The sequence below is a fragment of the Equus przewalskii genome, chromosome 1 (genome assembly GCF_037783145.1).
Source record: "Equus przewalskii isolate Varuska chromosome 1, EquPr2, whole genome shotgun sequence".
Taxonomy (NCBI): domain Eukaryota; kingdom Metazoa; phylum Chordata; class Mammalia; order Perissodactyla; family Equidae; genus Equus; species Equus przewalskii.
This window is the reverse complement of record NC_091831.1, coordinates 139545085-139561137: the sequence shown is the minus strand read 5'-3', so window position 1 is coordinate 139561137 and position 16053 is coordinate 139545085. Positions and strand designations below refer to the sequence as shown.

The window sequence follows — 16053 nt, the reverse complement described above, 5'->3', positions numbered from 1 at the left end:
CAGCCAAATTGCTGTAAGAAGTGTTTCATCACAACTTAATCAACAGCTCCCTTGTGGGCTCTGGAGAGCAGAAAGCTTGCAGTAGAGGCCAACAATAGCAAAGACACAACCCAAAATCAATCCAATCTCACTGATAAATTTTCCAAATATGTATTACTTACATGGACTTTTGATGCTTTCTGGATAGCCAAGAAATCTTAAAGAAGATGTTTGGTTTGATAAGGAGAGCCTGCCATGCATCAAAATAACCCTGGATTTTAAGCACGATGTTTTTCTCTGTAAAAACAAAAGAAGAGCAGAGCAGTTGAGGAGAAAGTGAGCCCAAGAAGGGTACTTTGAGCAGAGAAGACCCCCTGTAAATTCTCCTACTGGTCTTGGGTTCCAAGCTATGTATCTATACATCATGACCAAAAGAATGGTTAGAAATAGTTAAATATATAAGTTTGATTGATGGTATGAACCAACCACATTTGTTAATTTTTGACTGTGGGTAGAATCCTATTTCCTAGAGCAATGAGGAGAAATAAAAAAGAAATAGATGGCTCCTACTTTACAGAAATTTATATCTTATAAGTGAACAAGGCAGACATACCAGGAAAACAAAAATCTTAGGAATACTTAGAAATGTTTAAACAAGAGCAATGTATCAAACAGCATATCTTTATTCAAATCTGTTTTCCTTTTCACCCCCCTGTTTAATAAAGGGCAGAATGTCAGTCATGGGAAGGAAAATTTCAGTACCGTCCAAGGGGATCCTCAGGAAGAGGGTGTTGGAAGCGTCCAGCATGGTACGTCGCATGAGGGTCAACACGTTGACATGGCCCAACGCATTGGTGACCTCGTCCAACCTGTCCAGATGGTTGTTGACGGATTCAACACAAACTGTCACCATGCGCGCAAGGCTGGGGCCAGACAAAGCTGAAGGGAAATATCAGAGCGTGAGCCACCGCTAACTCCAGGGCACACACAAACAATGAGGCAATTTTGGCTTTTTATGTTTGGAGCTTAATTGTCCACAATTTTTTATTCAATAACTGGGTGGAAATTTTCATATTCTTTTTTATACTTGTCTTTATTCTCCTAATTTTCTACAACCATGTATCACCTTTAAGTGAAAAATGAATGAAGAATGAATGAATGAACGGATAAATAACTCAATCTTATTTTAAACAAAGTATTCAAAATTAAACTTTTCTTCATGCTATGGTGAATCATTTGTGAGATTTCAAGTGAAACTTTTGGTAGCTGGGGTCATGAATCACAAATCAGTGGGTTTTCACATTTATTGTATATATTTCCCTCTTAAGAAGGTTTGGATTTGGCCAGGGTGATATTTATTTTATGTTTCAACACGTGGCAGGATATGGCTTCAGAACTGGTCAAATTGGACCTTAACTATTTGAACTAAGGTGCTTCCTGTTTCATTGTAGTCTAGATTTTTTTTTTTTTTTTTTTTGGAGGAAGATTAGCCCTGAGCTAACTACTGCCAGTCCTCCTCTTTTTACTGAGGAAGACTGGCCCTGAGCTAACATCGTGCCCATCTTCCTCTACTTTATATGTGGGACGCCTACCACACATGGCGTGCCAAGCGGTGCCATGTCCGCACCCGGGATCCGAACCAGCGAACCCTGGGCCATGGAGAAGTGGAACGTGCGAACCTAACCTAACCGCTGCGACACCGGGTTGGCCCCTGTAGTCTATATGTTTAAAATGCTAGTCTCATAATACCAAAAGTGCCCTTCTCTTAATTTCAGTTTCTCTTCAAACTAATTCCAGATTTCCCTTACTCAACCAATGCTGTAATAGCTAACCAATTCTTTGTTCACTTAGCAGTCTTCTCCACTGGACTGAGAATTTTTTAAGGGCAGTGACAACCTCCTATTCGCATTGTACTTCAAGTTCATAGTCCATAGTGGTCCTCAACACATATTTGTCAAACAGAGGAATGAATGAGTGGATGGATGGATGGGTGAACGAATGCAAATAGATAGGGTGAACTGGCTCTGATCTCTGCCCTTTGCCCTGCTCCTGACCATCTGAACAGCCAGTGGGTCCTGATAGTGAGTGATCCATTGTAAGAGTTTAACTCGAAGTCTCCCATTCTCTCTTTGTCCTAAGTTTCTTTAAATGTTGTTTAGGAGTAATCTTTCATTTAAATGTCTTTTATATTCAGACTTGCTGTTAAAGTCAGAGTCCTTGACATGTAATGAAAAATCCTGGGGAAGTTTGTAGGTATAATTCTCTCTTAAAAAAAAATCTGTTGCATTGCAGAAGCCCCTGAAGGCAGACTTTGCCAATAAGATAGGAGGCCTAGTGAGTGGTCCTAGACTCTTAAGATTTCTACTAATATAAAAAAAGGAAGGTTGAGTTGGTAGTATACTTTCTGACTGTAGGAAGGACTTGGCAGATAGGAAAGGCAGGGATGTTTTTCCCTGGGTGACTATCACATCCACAAGAGGGAGAAATGATTCCTAATGACTTGACCCTTTGCATAGAGGGCTGGCTTTGAATATCACTGGTGTTTTTCTCTCAGGCTGATGTATGATCTGCTTTTACGTCCAAAACCCTGAAGCACAGTTCAAACATATAAGCAAAATGTACTATCATTGCTTATAGGCAGTGGTATGATATGGAAATGGTTTTATTTTTTAAAATGTACTAAAAAGTACTAAATTTTATCTAGGCTAAAAAAAATTGAGAAAGGAGTCAGCAAATTCCATTACTATAGACAACTCTCTTGGCAGTTTCAGGAAACACAGGCTATTTCTCACCATCCCTTCTTCAACCCCCAGGATGGGGCCATTGCCTAAGCTGCACTTAACTATCTCTCCAGAGACATGCCTAAGGAGTCAATACCTTCATTAATGTCACTACTTTAGATACCAAAGCCTATCCCAAACTTTCTACTATATCAGGAAAACCAACCAGGAGCATCATTCTAAAAGGAGATTCACCAAGAAATGTTTGGAACTCTCATGGACTATTAAAAATGTCAGACACAACAGTGAACTTTCAATAAGCAATTGGCCCCCTATTTTTGGCATTTAATTTGGGTCCAGTTTTGTAATGTTTTTATTGGAAAATCTGATCTTCCACATATAGGGCTACTCTTCAAAAAGTCACAAAGATTTTTTGATTAACTTCCAAGTACTGTAGATTCTACTGTTTCCGCGTCCTTCTCTTGGTGCCCTCCCCGCATCCGCCCTGCGTCACTGCACCAGCTCTTCACTGTTCTCACTACTCACAGGCATGCTTCCTTCCAGCTAACTCTTAACTCTGCTACCACAGGAGTTTTTCTAAAACACAAATACGTTCATGACGTTCTGCTTAAAATCTTGAAAGATTTCCCATAGCTTTTGAGGTTAGCTCAGCTCCTTGGCTTAGCACAGAGTCTTTGGTGGCTAGCCCTGCCTTCCCCTTGGCCTCACGCCTGCACGTATCCATGCCAAGCACAATGGACATGTAGTGCCATCTATCCTTCTCTGCCTTGGAGTATCCTGTCCTCTTCTCCTGTGAAATGTGTCCTTGTCACACTTTCTTAATTTAGGTATTTTTTACTTTCTTTTGAAACTCATCATAAGCACGCATCCTGTGAACAGCCTCCCCTGACCCCTCGGAGTACCTCAGACGGCCCGTTTGTGCTCTGTCGCACTCTCCACACGCCTCTAGCATAACACATCACCCAGGATGGGACTCGGTGACGTATTGATCTGCCGCTCTGCCCCCGCCCCCCTTTATAAATTCCTCAAGGGCAGGGATCATGTCTTGTTTATCGTTGTATTCCAGGTACCTAGTTTAATGATGAGAACTCAATAGTTTGTTAAACAAATGGATGAGTTTAGAGATTCCATTAATTCTTGCATGTTAGGGTATAGGATATTGGTATGTGAAGGTTAACTGCTCCTAAATAGTAGTTCACGTTTTCTTAATACACTTGGGCCAAATGACAAAGTACAATGAAACTTACGTTTCTATAGGATCTGATGGTATTATTTCTTTCTTCTACACAATTACCCTAGAATTCAAGTTCTATTATGTTTATCACCAGTGGCTAAGGAAACTGAAGCTCAGAGAAGCTAAGTGACTTGTCCAAGATCATACAGTTAGCAAAGTGGCAGAATGGGGCCTCAGACACACAACCTATAATCCTGAGTCTTGTACTCTTTCCATTAACCCATTCTGCAATTTTGTAAGGCATGAGAGGATTGATCTGCCTCGTCATGAGTGGCAGGCAGAATAATAGCCCCCTAATCCAGTCCAGGTCCTAATCTCTGGAACCTATTAATATGTTACTTTACATGGGAAAAGGGACTTGGCACATATGATTAAAGTTAAGGACCTTGAGATGGGGAGATTATTGCGGATTATCTGGGTAGACCCAACTGAATCACATGAGTCCTTAAAAGCTAAGAATCTTTCCCAGCTGAGGTCAGAGGCAGAAAGAGCTGTGAGGACAGAAGGGTGGTCAGAGAGATGTGATGTGAAAAGGACTCAACCCACTGTTGCTGGCTTTGAAGACAGAGGAAAGGGCCACAGGCCAAGGAATGTGGGTGGCTTCAGAGGCTGGAAAAGGCAAAGTAGAGGATTGTGCCCTGGAGCTTCCAGAAAGAAAAACAGCCCTGTCAACGCCTTGATTTTAGCCCATTGAGACCCATATCCGACGTCTAAGCTACAGAACTGTAAAATAATCAATGCATTTGTTTTAAGCCGCTAAGTTCGGCAATTTGTTAAGCAGCAATAGGAAAATAATACAATGGAGTCTACAATGGAGTCGTGCTGAGTTTTGGTGACGGCAACTCCGTGGAGGGGGAATCACCACTCAGCTGGGACAGGCATAGCTCTTCCCTGTCTTAGCAGCCACGCAGGAGGCGTCTAGGTTCACCTCAGAACCTGGCTGGAGGGAACGATATTGATGGTGCATGGTCAGACCTAAAACGCGTCTAGCCCCAGAGTCCACCACTGACAGCTTTTGCAGGGCGTGATTATTTTCCTTGACATTAGTGCCTACTCCTGGACAGCTTCATTCCCAGCATGACACAGTAAAGGGAGAAATCACTAGACAATGAGCCTTGGGATCCAGTCTCTGCTCATCCATTACTTGCTATGTTGCCTGGGCAAAAATCACAACCTGTCTAGGACTGTATTTCCTCAACGATAAAACTCAAAGGCTGGATGAGATGACATATACAGTCCTTCCCAGTTCTAAAATTCTCTCATTTTATTCACAAATACAAATAGCTTTCTGTTAAAATGTCTGGGATGTCAGTCAATGATTCTGCAAACACGTTGTTTGTCTATGCTTAATCAAACAAATGGCTGACACACGAAATTCTTAATTGACATGACCCTAAGTAGAGAGCTCCATCTCTTCTTCATGTCCATGAAATTGCTTTGTGCATCAACAGGAAGAACAGAATTTGTGGTGGTTGAAAACGTAGGCTCAGGGGTTGTCTCCTGAGCCACTATTTGCTAATGTTGGAAACTTGGGCAAGTTACTTAACCTCTTCATGCTTCAGTTTTCTCACCTGTAAAATGTTGCTGTGGGATTAAAATATCAAGTGCTTGGAACAGTGCCTACTATATAGTAAATGTTAGCTCTTATTATTATTATTTCAAAACGGGAAAATGATTTCAAAAAAAGGCACATTCATCGACAAAAGAGCAGAATGATTACCTTTTACAAAGAAAGGTCGCAAAGCTTTCCAGACGGCTGGGTTATTGTTAAATATGACGCCATTCTCATGCATGCCCATATACTGCAACCCAAATGTGCTGCCAAATCGGGAGGAGTAGTGATCGTGTTTCATGATGTGGAAGGTACTTGAGGACCTGCAGAGAAAGGAAACCGTAGGGTCCACTTTTAAGGGTCAGGAGAACTCATGGTGAGAATTTTGACTACCAGAGGCTCTCTTAGCAAATGCTTGTTGATCTAAATGCAATTTAGGATCTCTAGTGTTCAGGGTGAATAAGCATTTCTAAGAACATCCTTCTCCAGCTGAAACATTTCTACCTACTGACTACCTGTTTGAGCACCACCAAAGATAGAAAACACACACCCAGTCATTCCTCATTTCCCTTTCTTCTCTAACTCCAGGACACCAGCATACTACCCACTACTGGGGTCGGAGCTGCAAGGCTGTTAAGAAGCTGGACCTCCATACTCCCAGAGCCCCGAGAACCTCCAGCCCCCCAGGTACCACCCAGCCCCACTCCAGACAGTGCTGCCCCTGCAGGGGTGAGCCTCAGGGTCAGAAGTATCTGGAATTGCTCAAGTCTTACTTCTTTAGCTTGGAACTAGCAGTTCTGCCTGGTACCACCCATCCCCCAGAGTCTCAGATGAGGCCTAGCCCCTCTAGCGGGTACCATTCTGGGCTTGAAGGATATCTCTGGGCTCTTCAGGCCTTGGACTTGGCTGGCTGGGCTGGGTCTAGAAGGCTCTATGTGGTAGTGACGGCAGCTATCTTGGGGCTCTGCCTTCTATCACGACTCATCAAGGTCTCCAGGGTCACAGAATTCTCCCAGGATATAGGATGTGGCGAGCCATTAGATAGTCCTTGATGTAGCAACACTGGGACCTTGCCAATAACCGAGGCTTCCTTGAACTTCCTGGCTCCTCCTCCACAGTTCTGCCTTCCATCGCCACCCCATGCCTGCCGAGGGCCCTCGGAGGAACTAGGGAGGAGAAGACAGCTCCTTCAGTCTCTTCCCTCCTCACTCACTTCCTCCTCTAGGAGCTGCTTCTTGCCCCCACATCCCAATCTAATCAGGGCATGATGGGCTCCGAGAGTTATAAAATGTTATAAAATTCTAGCTGAAGACGTCATAAGGGCCTGCACATGTGAGGAGAGTATTACCCTCTTAGGACAGAGGTAAGAATTCTTCTGTAGAGGGAAAGACTCACTTTGTTGAGAAGGTGTTCTTTTCAGACTGCTTAGAAGCTAGCTTATGGTATTGGAAGGCTAAATGGATAATTTAATAATAGAAAGAATAAAGAATAAAAGGATAATAATTCTCTTCAGGATAATTGGTGGGGTGGGTTTATTGGACGGTGGGTGCCAGCTTCACAGGGTAGGGAGGAGGGGAAAGAGCTGGGAAGATGCTATGTGTGTCAGGATTTGGGGAGGAGAGGACTCCCGGTTCACTGCTTAGCAAAATAAGAGGGGCTTTGAGAGAGAAGAAGTCTGTTGGGAATTTACGAAGTTGAGAATTGTAGGGTGGATGGAATAAGTTCTTTTTTCATGTACCAAGAGAAAAATTAAGAAATGCTGTGGTTGACTGCATTTCACCCCTTGGAAAGGGGCTAAGGTTGGAAAATAGGCTAGTGCAGGGCCCAGATGGAAGCAGGCTACCAGGAGTAGGGCTAAGTGATGGCTGTGGCCATGAAGAGTGTGAGTCAGGAAACCAGAAGTCAAAGGTGGCTCGAGTTAACAAGCCGTAGGGCTGACCCTCTGTATGGTGAGTAAGATGGAGGGTGCGCGAAGGCAGATGGGATGGTGTTTATCAGAGGACAGAGAGGATAATGAGCAGGGCATGTCGTGTTTTTATGTTCATTGCTTTCATAAATGCCAATATTGTATTGTAGGTGTAGACCAGACACAAACACCACTTGGAGACATCAAATGAGATTATCTAAAGGTTATGGAAGGAAGTCAGTGCAGGGAGGAAATGAGGCAGACAGAATGGGGCAGAAGGCGACGCAGGCAGCCAGACCCCCAAATCCTTACCCACAGGGGTGCATGGTTACGGTTGAGTGAGTGAGGAAAGAAAAGTCACATCTCAGCCACCTCCCTCCAAGGCCCAGCCTTTTCTACATAAAGCTGGAGCATGTCACCTCTGAAGCCTGGGGCCCTCAACCATCCCTGAGCTGCTGAGCAGACAATAGGAACACAAAGTACAGACAGGACCACAGAATTTGTGCTCAGGCACAAACAAGGTCTCATTTAGCACCCTCTGCCTCCCTATGCTAACAAGGCCTGTTCTAAGCACATTACCCAGACTCCTCCGAGGGGCATGATAACAGGCTCTTCAGATTACAAGGCCTATGTCACCAGATTTACATGTGGACAACACAGCCAAATGTAAATTCCCCTTAGGAAAATGTAAGCGTAGGCAGATTGACTTCTCGCCGTACATTTTTCTGCAACTTCAAACAATTTCCACTAGAGTGTATTCAAATTGACAGGCATTTTTCTTGGAGATACTGAGAAAAGGGAAAGGGAGCAGAGTTTGGGAATTAAAAAGAGGGTCAGAGTGGTATGCTGAGGAGTAGAGGTTTTCTGCAGTGCAACTACGGGAGACGGGAAGAAAGTGGAGGCAGGTAAACTGTCCTCAGTCTGCATTTCCGCCATGTTAACAGGGCGGTTGCTGCCCACTGTGGGGGGTGGGGGGGTTGTCTGATGGGGATCTGCCGTAGGCAGAGCTAAAGCAACATAACCCTTGACTTTGGGGCTTGAGAACTAAATGGCTCAGGTCTGCTAGGTAGGTTAAAATAGATCCCCCAGAGCTTTTTCCACCTGAGGATTATAAATTATCCCATGTCTCCAAGACCAGAGTGGAGCTCAGAGGCAGAGATCATAAAATTAGAAAGGGACTAAACTTTTGAGCAGAAGAATAGAAAGAAAATACGCGCGTTATTGCCAAAAAGCAAACTATATTTATAAACATCTCTTCGATACTGCAAAGGAGGGAGAATCTGGACATTTTCTGTTGTGCAAGGGATAGAAGATAGAAAGTAATTGCACAGTGCCCAATTGTGCAAGTTCAAGAGGCATAAAGCGTTACTGGTGCTATCGTTATTTTAGACACTATTTTTTTTATTTTGGTGAACGTAGTGCGTATACCAGTTTTCACGCGTTCGCTGCAGCTTTGGTCCTTCCTCTCTACTTCTCTACTGAAATTTTGTTTCTGAACTACAAATTCTCCTACTACGGGGGTTTTCTGAACACGTAACCAACCCTCAGAGATGAGGAGTGGCTCCTATAGTTTATGCAACTGGTTCTTACACTGAGTTGGAGTGGTCATCTTAACACTTGCTCCTCTCTCTCAAAGTTGACACTTGGCTCCTAAGAAGATGACTTTGCCTTAACGAGGTTGTTCAGCTAATGCTCATTCTCGTAGAAGACCCATTGGGCCAAAAGAACTCTGCTCTGGCTGAGTCGACCAGGCTGTGGGCTGAGCGTTAGCCAAACCCTCCAATGTGTGATGGATTCCATAGCGCTATTTAAACTTCACAAGCAAGCCCCTGAAATAACAGCAGTGCCAAGAAATGAAAATCGAAGTATTACATGAACGAATTATTTACTGGGTATCTATTTCAGGAAAAAAAAAAATCCTATTTTCAAGTCAAAACACTCTCTCTTAAGTCAAATATTCTCTTGATTCGATTCCAGATAATATTCATCAAATGAGCCCAAGTTTTGGACAAGTTTTCCTCTTCCTAGAAAAAAACAAAACAAAACAAAAATCCAGATGCTTCTATTTGTGTTGTGGGGAATTTGACAAATAGCTAAAATTTTGTCCCGTATAGAAAAACCCTGCTACAGAAAGGACTGAAATTCTTATGAATTAATAGCTTTCAGAACTCTAGCTTTCCTTACTTTCCTCTACCTCATTCTATAATTCAAGCAGAAACTAAGTAATTCGTATACTCTTTATTCACAAACTTGTATCTACAAATTTTAAGTGCTTAGAGGACAAGCAGAACACTATTTTTCTGCTCTGACCACCAGAGATTTTGCATATTGCATTAATCACCTTGGCCTGTCCATTTCTTTTGAGGAATTACTAACCAATTTAAAAAAGAGAACAAGAAACCCCAAACTTAAACCCAACCGTTAGTTAATAGAGAGCTAACTTTTAAAACCAATGTGTCCTTTAGGGGGCGCCAACATCTCAGTTATTTTGAGTCAGAAGCTCAGACTTTGTGAGAGACACAGCCAGCAAGACAGAAGTGATACACACAGCAAGTGCAGTGTGACCGGCTGCTGATCAGCAATTTACAACCAGATCGTTTATCAAAAGTAGGCTGGCTTTACCTAACCAGAGTAAGCCAGGAAAGGCGAGAAGGTTGGTGAAGAACTAGGGACCCCAGCCCAGAGCTCTCCTGGAGCTCAGGAGCACAGGAGAGACCTCGCTCCCACCAGTGTGGACCAGCCTGTAACACTAGTTGAGAGACATGTTAAACTGACTCTTTGAGAAAGTGAAGATTTCTCACCACTGAGGAGAGACCGGAGTGAGTCCGCAAGCTCAGAAGGGACGGTGTGTGGTGTAAGTTGTCTGGTTCCTGGGGTAATTCTTCTATTCTATATAAACATGACTGAAATCAAAAGACACCTCCAAAGATGGCAAACCTACTGTCTATTCAAAATGCAAAGTAGCCAGGAAGTAAGTTCTTCGGTGATAAGGAGGAAGCCACCCTCCTGTTCTGAGTCTAAAGGACTCACACGTCTGAGGCCAGGTTCAAGAGTGATGAGTACTAGAAAGATGGAGGATACAGTCAATGGATCATTGGTAGCAAACATCTAAAAACACTAGCCTTGTGTAGACCTGTTCTGCTTTGTGTAGACCTGAGACTTAGGCTCCATCAATCTCATTGCCTTTTCACTGTCCTTCGCCCCTCTAATATCCTCGCTTACCCAGCTTAAATACTGGGGTCACTGCAAGAGGAAAACAACCTTTACAACAGAGACATCTGAGCGTAACCACCACAGCCACTCGATCAAATTTAGTCTCACTAACAGTGGGACAACATTTCATCGTCTCCTGACGCAATGCAATGTGAAGTGCCTAGGACTACCAAGGAGGTAAGATTACAAAAACATTTAACCTGAATCTGATTGAGCCTTTAGACCTAATTTTCATTTTGCAAGGAATAGAGGACTATGTTAAATGACACTGTAATGAAACAATGAGAGAAATTCGGAACGTCGGACATCCTATAAGATGACTGACCCGGTCTCTTCAAAAAGCCAATGTTATTGACGTCATCTAAACCTAATTCCCTCCCTCAGGCCCCAGCTCCAAACACCAGCACAGTGGGGATAGGGCTCCAACACAGGAATTTGGAGGTGACACGAACATTGTCTTAACAGCATTTACGAAGAGTCAAAAGATGTGGAAAAATATGGCCACAAATCCACAAGAAACCTAAGCTCTTGAATTTGACTGTTCATCCCTCCACTGCAGAACTAGTTGCCTATCTCATTTAGTCATCTTTCTCCTCTCACCAACCCACCTTGGTAATTTTAAAACCTGTTCTGCCTTGTACCCAGAGAATTATCTTAGAATTTACCCTGTTACTCAACCACCACTTACTCATCAGCAAGTATTGTGATTTTGACTAACAATATTACCTTGTTTTTTTTTTGAGGGGGCAAGGAAACATAATATTTGTGATAAATAAATATTTGCATAAATGAAGATAAATTTTGAAATCTGTTAAAAAAAAAAAGGTCAGTGTTATGGGGGGAAAAAAGTGGGAGGACTGCCCTTTTAACTTTCCTGTTCATTTGAACTTTTTTTTCTTTTTGGTGAGGAAGATTGGCCCTGAGCTAACATCTGTGCCAATCTTCTTCTATTTCGTGTGTGGGGTGCTGGCACAGCATGGCTTGATTAGTAGCGCATAGGTCCATGCCCAGGATCCAAAGCCATGAAGCCCGGGTCACCAAAATGGAGTGTGTGAACTTAACTACTATGCAACTGGGCTGGCTCCGTGAACATTTTTGTAATAGAAAGTTGGAAAAATATTTTATTGTCAGTCATTAAAATCTCTCGCTTCCATGCATCCTCAACTCCCTTGATTCTCTCCTTACTTTGTCTTAGTTGCCCGGTAAAATCTCAACCCTGCCTAAGTCCAAGTCTTAGCTTACTCTGTGCTTGCACCTGGCAACTGAACGGGGCTGGGGGAAAACTCATATTTGCATACGCACACGTGCATGTGTACAAGCGTGCATGCACATGCACACGTGCTGACATGTCTCAGTTAAATTCAACTGGGCCCTTAGTGCAGCTGGCAATTCTACAACATTTCCCTGGCCTATTCACTCTGCCACTCTTCTAGCTGCCTATTATATTCCACCTCCTCTCCCCTCAAATGCTCCACTTCCTTCCCACTCAGTCTCAGAGACTTTATTTCCTATTTTAGTGAGAAAAAAGAAGCAACTAGAATCTCTGCAGGCTCTAACCACAAGGATCTGTGCCCTCCAATCTCCCTTCCTGTTACTATAGATGAACTTCTATGTCCCTGTTCCAGGCCAGCTCCACTTGTCACCTGGACCCCTTCGCGTCTCACCTAGCACATTCCCTCTTTCTCCTCCATCAACAATTTTCCTCTGGAATTGATCATTCCCAACACAACACACGGGCTGTAATTTCTCCCGTCTTAGCAAACAAAACTCCTTGGACCACACATCCCTCTCCAGCTCTGTTCCATTTCTCCACCTACTTCATGGCAAATGGCTTGGAAGAGCTGTCTATACCTGCTGCCTCCAATTCTTCTCCCTCCATTGTCTACTCCAGTCAGACTTTTGTGCCCACCAATCCATTGAAACCACTCTTGTCAAGGTGACCCAGGCCTCCCTTTTGCTAAATGCAACACTCACTTCTCTTGTGTGTTCAGGTGGCAGCATCCAGCGTGGTTAACAATTCCCTCCTCCTTGATATGTAGTACTCACCTGGCTTTCAGACCACCGTACTCTCCTGGTTTTCCCTTCTCTGTGTGGCTGTCCTTCTTAGCCTCCTTTGCTAGTTTCTGGCTACAGTGGAGGGTCTGAAGGCCCAGACCTCCCTTCTCAGTATCCTACTTGGATGTCTACTAGGCATTTCAAGTCAAAATGTCTGAAATGGAAGCTCGATTTCTCCCCATCCCAAACTTGCTACAGCTATCTCGGGTAACAATATCCTCATTCTTCCAGGTGTTCAAGGCAAAGACTACGGCACCACCTTGACTCTCACACCCAACATCCAATCCGTCGGCACCTAGTGGCTTTGCCTTCAAAATATGCCTAGAATTTCACCTCATCTGCTGTCGCCTCTACTGCTGTCATCCGGACCAGCCACCATCATCTCTGCCTAACTGGTCTCTCTGCACTCACCCCTTATCCCCTTACCACCTATTCTCAACGGAGAAGCGGGAATGATTCTGCTGAAACGTGAACGAATCAGATATGTCGCTGTTCTGTCCCTCTTCAATGGCTTTCCATCTTATGCAGGGTAAAAACCAGAGTTCTTACAACAGCCTGCAAGGCCCAGCGTGACTGGCTATTCTGTTACCTCTCTGATCTCACGTCCACTGTTCTTCCACTAGCCGCACTGGGATCCTTGCTGTTCCTTGCACATTTCAGACAGGCTCCCACCCCAGTGCCATTGCACTCGCTGCTCTTTCTGTCTGGAATGCTTCTCCTCTAGATTTCCTCATGGCTTACTCCCTCACTCCCCTTAGGTCTTTCTTCGACTGCCAGCGTCTTGCTGAGGCCTGCCTCAGCCACCTATTTACAGTTGCATCCCATCCTTGCAACTGGTACGCTCCACCCTCCGTCCCTACTTTAGTTTTCTATAAAGCACATATCTGCTTGATAAGAGAGTGAGCAACCATTCTGGTTTGCCTGGGACTGTCCCAGTTTCAGCATTGAAAGTCCCCTATCCTGGGAAACCCCATAGTCCCAGGCAAACTGAGATGGGTGGTCACCCCACTGATATACTATACATTTTGCTTGTTTATTGTTGGCATATTAACGCTACAGCAGTATATTTCTCTGTGACAGTAGTGATTTTCGGCTGATTTGTTCCCAATACCCAGTGTATATACTAAGTTCTTAATAAATATTTAATGAATAAATGGAGAGCCAAAAGTGTCTATGATAAGTTAGGATCACCCAGTGCTTAGCATATAGTAAATTCTCAATAAATGTATGTTGAAAGAATGCTCTATAAATTTATACATGATTAAAACAGATGTAAGCTATAACCCAATTAATATGTTAATCGTTAACAGATGTGCAAATATGACCCTAATTAGCATGTTAATTGGATGTTTATGGATGCTATCTACACTCTTTCTTTTTGTGTTCATGATAAGGACTAACATATACACACAACATATAGTGTCATGCACAACTTCTGTAGATGCTCATTGATTTAGCATGTCCTTGCCAGGGGCATTGTGCATACTTTATCTCCAGATGGTCAGATGGACATTCCCCCGGAGGCCTGAGCTGCTCAGGCCACATCCCAGCAGCACTGGTGCCTGACTTCTTCCCCTGAAGCTCTGCAGCCCCCACCACTTCAGGACTAAGCTGGTTGGAAAAGTTGGGCCATCATCTTTACACAGTTGTAATGACTACGGATCTCAAACTTTTCAAAGGAAAAAAAAAGCTGGCAAACTCTTCAAATAAAAAGAAAAGGCTTTCTGAGGTCCAGTGGGGTCTTTTCAAGAGGTACGGGTAGTTCTGGAAGGGATCTGAAGAGCAGGCAAGAAAAGGAGATGGGGACAGACAGGTCCTATTCCCGCAGGTAGCTCAGCCCTTAACAACAAAGTTGAGCGGCTCAGAGGCAATTAGAGGAGAACACGAAGACCCCAACCGGCAAAGAACCTGCGGGGACAGGACAAGGAAAGGGCTGGGAGAGCTGGGGGAAGGGCAGGGTGGGTCGTGTCCACGTCTCCAATGTGAATCAGCACCTCACTTGGTCAGGGTCACTAAGGTCACTATCCTAATTAAGAGAGCAGAGTGGTCAGATGCCACCCCCACCTGGAAGGAGGATCCTGCTTCGGGAATAGGCTTTGGGCTTTCAGGGAATTTATCTGGTGATCTAAGAGATTTCTGCTCCAGTCCCCTGATCCTTTCTCACACGCATCATTCTTCACTCCAGTTCTAGTCTTACACCACCACCGCCCGAACTAGACTTACGGGTAGGACAGGAAGACAAACCACTCTAACCCGCTTAGCTGTCTCCCCTAACCTCAGGGAAAGGCCCCTGGCCTGGAAGTTGCTTACCTTCTCTCCTCTCTCTCCATCAGAGCTTCTCAAGCTCCGCAGCACACAGAAATTACCCGGGGGGCTCCAAACACTACTGATACCTGGGTCCCACCCCCAGAGATCCTAAAAGCTGGGATGTGGCCTGGGCCCTGGGGTTTTTCAAAGCTCCCTGGGGGATTTTAGTGTGTAGCCAGGGTGAGAACCACTGCTCTGGATCCTGAGCTGCAGGTGGATATCCTTTTGGATAAATATCCCACGGCCATTTCTCCTGCCTGCTGAGGGAAACAGGTGACAGAGAAGGCAGGCACTGACTTGAGAAGGGCTGGAAGGCAACTTGCTGTGCTGGGGGATGATAGAGCAGCAGCAAATGTCCCAATCCCCTAAGCCCAGAGGTCATCCATCCCAGGACATTTTTGAGACTGTGGTCAGTTGCAAAAGTGAGTCAAGTATTGATCTTTAAAATGAGAACATGTCAAATTCACTTAAATGTGGCTGACGGGAGCTCAATAGACCAAGAGAAGTAAACTCCAAGAATAACTATGGTCTTGTCGTTAGAGCGTGGTTCTCAAACTTGAGTGTGCCCCAGAATCACCTGGAGGGCTTGTGAAAACAGATCGCTGGGCCCACTCCCAGTGTTTCTGATTTGTTGGGTCAGGGTGGGACGCAAGGATGTGCATTTCTAACAAGTTCCCAGGTATGCTGATGCTGCGGGTCAAGGGACCACACTTTGAGAAGCACTGCATTAGCGTGTTTCACAATGAACCTAGCGAAATGACATTTCCATCTGAAGCTATTTCCGCTTAGTTGTATAAACATGGTCTGCCTTAGCTACTCTTAAAACACCGGACTAAACGAAACAGAAAAAAACCCAGGCAAAAATTGAGGTATTAGATTGGTCCAAAATAACGTTATAGGATTGTTAGAAATATTTGGAAGGATAACACATTTTTCTTCCCTACTCCTTTCTTTCAGATACTTGGTTCAAAGAATTGGGCTTTGAGTTTATGACATTATTTTATGAAATGATGTATGTAATCTCGGCCTGAAAAAAATTGATGCAGTGTCCAGAAATGTTTCACTT

At 44.1% G+C, this 16053-nt stretch overlaps 1 protein-coding gene across 5 annotated transcripts in view; it reads right to left on the bottom strand.

Annotated features, from left to right (window-relative positions):
• The window catches only part of CYP19A1 (cytochrome P450 family 19 subfamily A member 1), a 111215-nt gene that overhangs the window by 10052 nt on the left and 85110 nt on the right, over positions 1-16053 (bottom strand). For all 5 annotated transcript variants that reach the window (XM_008513834.2, XM_008513835.2, XM_008513833.2 and 2 more), the window contains 3 exons: positions 5675-5829; positions 742-918; positions 162-276 (listed from right to left, as the gene is read on the bottom strand). In XM_008513834.2, the coding sequence (XP_008512056.1) occupies positions 162-276; positions 742-918; positions 5675-5829 (447 nt within the window). The remainder of the gene's footprint in view (positions 1-161; positions 277-741; positions 919-5674; positions 5830-16053) is intronic.